The sequence below is a fragment of the Toxorhynchites rutilus genome, chromosome 2 (genome assembly GCF_029784135.1).
Source record: "Toxorhynchites rutilus septentrionalis strain SRP chromosome 2, ASM2978413v1, whole genome shotgun sequence".
Classification (NCBI taxonomy): Eukaryota; Metazoa; Arthropoda; class Insecta; order Diptera; family Culicidae; genus Toxorhynchites; species Toxorhynchites rutilus.
Genome location: NC_073745.1, coordinates 186,168,646 through 186,172,820, shown reverse-complemented (window position 1 = coordinate 186,172,820; position 4,175 = coordinate 186,168,646). Strand labels below are relative to the sequence as shown.

Genomic DNA, 4,175 nt, shown 5'->3' with positions numbered 1-4,175 from the left:
CTAACCTCGAGCCAACCGCGAGTAATCGGTTACATATTACTAACATAGTTATAAGGCAAACATTGTCGAAATATTGAACTCCCGGCCCCGTCAGGTTGACGCCATATGAGCCTTAATAAAAATATATATTTTGGATAAAAAAAAAATAAAATCAAAATAAAATTTTAGTTCATCAATATCTATCCTATCATTACATCTATCAATGAAGGTGATATAAGTCAACAATACTTTCAATATCAATGTTCTCTCATTCGCTGCTATCCCCTCCAGTGAGGGCCGGAGAAGATTATCTGAATGGAGAACGCGTCGCCTGCCAGTTATCACTAGCAGCTTTTATTGTAGTAGATCGTACGCAGCCCGTACTCTAGGGCACCCAAAAAATTTGTGTTGTATTGTCTCGATGGTGGCAGAACAGTGCAGACAACTCTCATCGTTTGTTCTCCTCATTACGTATATTAGTCGCCGATGTGAAAATTTTTCATTTGTCCACATATAAAGGGTGCTGCGTTGCGAAGGCAATAAGTTCCGAGCAGCTATATTCATCCACAAACGTGGCCAATTGATTGCAGGATTTGCTGTTTCGACCTTCGGTTTGGCTGTTTGTTCGAGGAAAAAGTGATGGATGAGGTTGGCGGAAGGTTGTTGTCGGATTTGGAAGGGGAAATTTGGGATATGGTTTAGGATAAGCTTTAGGCAGGGGAGATCTGAAGGAGGAACATTTGTGTGGGAAAGGAAAGAACGGTAGTAAGGAAGAGAGACGTTTTCTTGCAGATGTCGATTGATGAGCAGTGCCTTACATTTATGCGCTGGCAGTTGTAGATTTATACTTATGACAGACATACAGCTGTACTACCGTTGTACTTCGAAAATTGTATGTCTGTCACCATGTATAGTGCTAGAACCATGCAAGCAACTCGGTACAATCGCTGTACCTGTACCGACCTATTTTACCACTGTACATGGCTACAGTTGTACTGTGCGCAGCGCCATAGACGGTTAGCGGTGGGTAGCATGAACAAAACGAATCAAAACATTTGGTATACATTCTTTTCAATGACTTTCTCTTGAGTTGATAACTCAGATTGGAAACATATTTGTTGTGTTCGATAGTATAGACGCTAAATAAAAACCTTTTTCATTGAAATATTGGTGAAAATACAATGCAATAAATTCAAACTTCTGAATGTCAGTCTGACATGCGGTACAATGTACAACCAAAGTATGTGTGTCATGCTATCGTGGTACCTGTACAACGCTGTACACATACAGCGCTAGTACAGTTGTATGTCTGTCCATGGTATTAGACCACCATCCTCCCGTCTTCGCGCTAGCTGCTCCAAAGGAATGGTTGCACATGCACCACGAAAAAGATAGCTTCGCATAGTGGCTGTTAATTTCGCCATGTGTACTGTAGCCGGAAGCAGATTTGCTGCCATGTACCATATCCTTGATGATACGAAAATGTTTAACAGCGTTACCTTTTGGTGCAAAGATAAGCTGCGTAAGGAATGAAGCCACACTAGACGCGCGAAATTTGTAACGAGTAAGTCCCAATTCGTCTTTACCATTGATCGTATCGAGTTGACGAAAATCACACCAAGAATTTTTATGGAGTTCTCCGTACGAAGCCATGGAACAACCATGGGATTGGTTATAACGCCGACGTCGATTGCCGTAGTTTTCTCCTCATTCAAACGTGCCCCCGCTGACCGCTCGAAGCGTCGGAATAAATCTCGCATCGCTTCAAGTTTATCGACACTGGTTGAAATGGCACTAATGTCATCTGCGTAAGCGATGATGAGATCTGCTCCACACACTTCTTCTAATCGCCGCAGAAGCGGGTGAAGGTAGAGCACGAACAGATGCATTGAGAGAGGGTCTCCTTGACGGACAGATCGTTTGATTTGAAACGGAGCGGAGAGGTGCCCATTGATGAGTAATCGAGAGGAAGATAATGATGCTATGTGGGAGAGTAAATCCACAAACGCTGTATCGAAGCCCAAAGCTCGTATAGTACCAAACAAGAAGAGATGGTCTACACGATCGAATGCATGGTCGAGATCGAAAGAGATCAATTTTCCTGTTTGCCTGTTCGCTTTTAGTTGTGCGATCCTGTCTTTTAATGCTAAAGTTGCTTGGAATATATTGCGTTTAGCGTCGAACATTTGTGGAAGCCAGTCAAAACTCCAAGAACTCGGAGCACATTCTCCAGCCGCTGTTTTAGAACACGTGATAATATTTTGTAGTCATAGTTGATTAAGCTTATTGGCCGGTAGGAGCGTGCGCTGTCCCCCGTCCCTCGTTTTTTCACTAGCACGATCACTCCATCGACGAACTGAGGTGGGAAATTTGACCTGATAGCGTCGTTAAGCACCAAATTCAATTCACGGTGTATTACATCAAAGTGCGTAAATAAAATTCTTTCGGCAGTCCGTCGGAGCCTGGTAATTTTCTTGATGCGCTCGTGCGGATAGCCGTAAGAATTTCAGCCGTTGTGATGTCATTCATGCACGCTCCATTTACGTCATCTTGTTCGGGTATAATTCTCTCGCACTGAAATGCGCTATTTTCTTCTACATGTCCGGCTGTATATAGATTGGTGAAGTATTCGACCATGTAGTTTTGTATCGCAGTAGAATCATCCATAACTTCGTCTCTCTCATTTCTCAGTCGCTCGATAGTGGTTTTCCGGCGCACTCGCTCGCCCAGCTGGTAGGTCGATAGCGGCTCACCAGCAACGAGGGTTTCGTTAATTCGCACGAACATTTCGGAGAAAGCTCGCTGATGTGTTAGCATCTTTGCTTTTATCCGATTGATGGTGGTAAGCATGGCACGGTTGTTTTGGTAGCCATCGTACGCATGCCGTAGTAGCTGATATAATCGTTGTTGTTCACGATGGAAGATATCAAATGCTGTTCTAGACTTCCATCGGAAAAAAGACTTGATTTTAGGTTTTGCGCACGACAGCCACCATTCCATCCATGAACGGTAATTTTGCCGTTGACGAGTCCAGTACTGCCACCTTAAGGTAATATTATATTATCAGGCACGTAGCGTAACCGGCACGGCACGTTTCATGCAAAACAAATATTATTGCGTGTGTTTCAAATGTGTATGCGTATATATAGCGGAACGGCTCCGGGCATACACAGCACGCTTCAGACAAATGCATGAAGGAATTCTCGAAAAGAATATTTTGCCGGTGCCGGGCACGAACTACATGGGCGAGTAGCACCATACATACAAACCCAACGTCGAAGTTCGTGGTGTGGGTGCGTTCGTCGCTCTTCGGTACGACATCGGTTCAATCACCAGTAGCATTTCTCCGCTCCGTCTGCGCTGCCGGTCCGTACAGAGAAGTTGCTATGCCTGATGATATGAATACATCATGTATTTGTCTGCCGGTGTCGGTACGTGTCGTTTACGCTACGTGCCTGATAATATAAAACGGCCTTTATTTGTAACTCGTTTATATTTTCGGCGGTGAGTATATGTGGACGTAGGGACCAAAAGCCACGACCATGCGCTCTGCCGGAGAGAGGAAGGCAAATTCTTGCGGTAACTGCTTTGTGATCCGAGAAACAGCATACATGGACAGTTGTTGATCTCAGCTGTTCTCGGAGACCATTGCTCACGTAGTGTCGATCGAGCCTGGACGATGAATTGTGTGTGATGTATGTGTATTCCATCTCTCGTGGACGGAGTTGCTGCCACACATCAAACAGACGTAACTGCTGAACGGTGGCTTGAAGAGCGGGACTCGAATTTTGACCAGTCGCATCGCATTGTCGGATAACGCAGTTGAAGTCGCCTCCTAATATGATGTGATCGGAGTGATGACGAAGGTAGTACGAAGGTACGGAACCCGATGGGGCATACACATTGCACAGCGTGACATTATGAACACGCAGGGCAACTAATCTACCGTCCAGGCTCTTCTCTACGTGTGTGAATTTTATATATTCTTTCAGAGCAATTGCTGTTCCTCTCCTCGTATGGTCGACATTGCAAATAACGTTGTAACCGGGCAATACAAGTTGTTCGTTTTCAACCTCCTGCAGAAATACTATATCTAGCTCCATTGAGCGAACGAATGTGCGAAGGGCGTTAATCTTATTTTGGTTGGTGATGGTGTTGATATTTATTGTTCCAATATTACAGCTTACGTTATCCAT

At 44.4% G+C, this 4,175-nt stretch overlaps 1 protein-coding gene across 1 annotated transcript; it reads right to left on the bottom strand.

Moving 5' to 3' along the window:
• Nucleotides 1-2,125: 2,125 nt before the first annotated feature.
• Nucleotides 2,126-4,175, bottom strand: LOC129766509 (uncharacterized). Its single transcript, XM_055767077.1, has 3 exons — nt 3,591-4,175; nt 2,399-2,871; nt 2,126-2,354 (listed from the first exon to the last, which is right to left on the bottom strand). The coding sequence occupies exons 1-3, from the start codon at nt 4,173-4,175 to the stop codon at nt 2,126-2,128; spliced, it is 1,287 nt and encodes a 428-aa protein (XP_055623052.1).

What these genes read in the sequence shown, in the direction of transcription:
- LOC129766509 (XM_055767077.1), bottom strand. Translation starts at nt 4,175, where the DNA reads ATGGATAACGTAAGCTGTAATATTGGAACAATAAATATCAACACCATC. An exon ending in TGAGATCAACAACTGTCCAT is followed by an intron (nt 2,872 to 3,590) that starts GTATGCTGTTTC and finishes CGATTATATCAG; the next exon opens with CTACTACGGCATGCGTACGA. An exon ending in TTTTATTTACGCACTTTGAT is followed by an intron (nt 2,355 to 2,398) that starts GTAATACACCGT and finishes CGACGCTATCAG; the next exon opens with GTCAAATTTCCCACCTCAGT.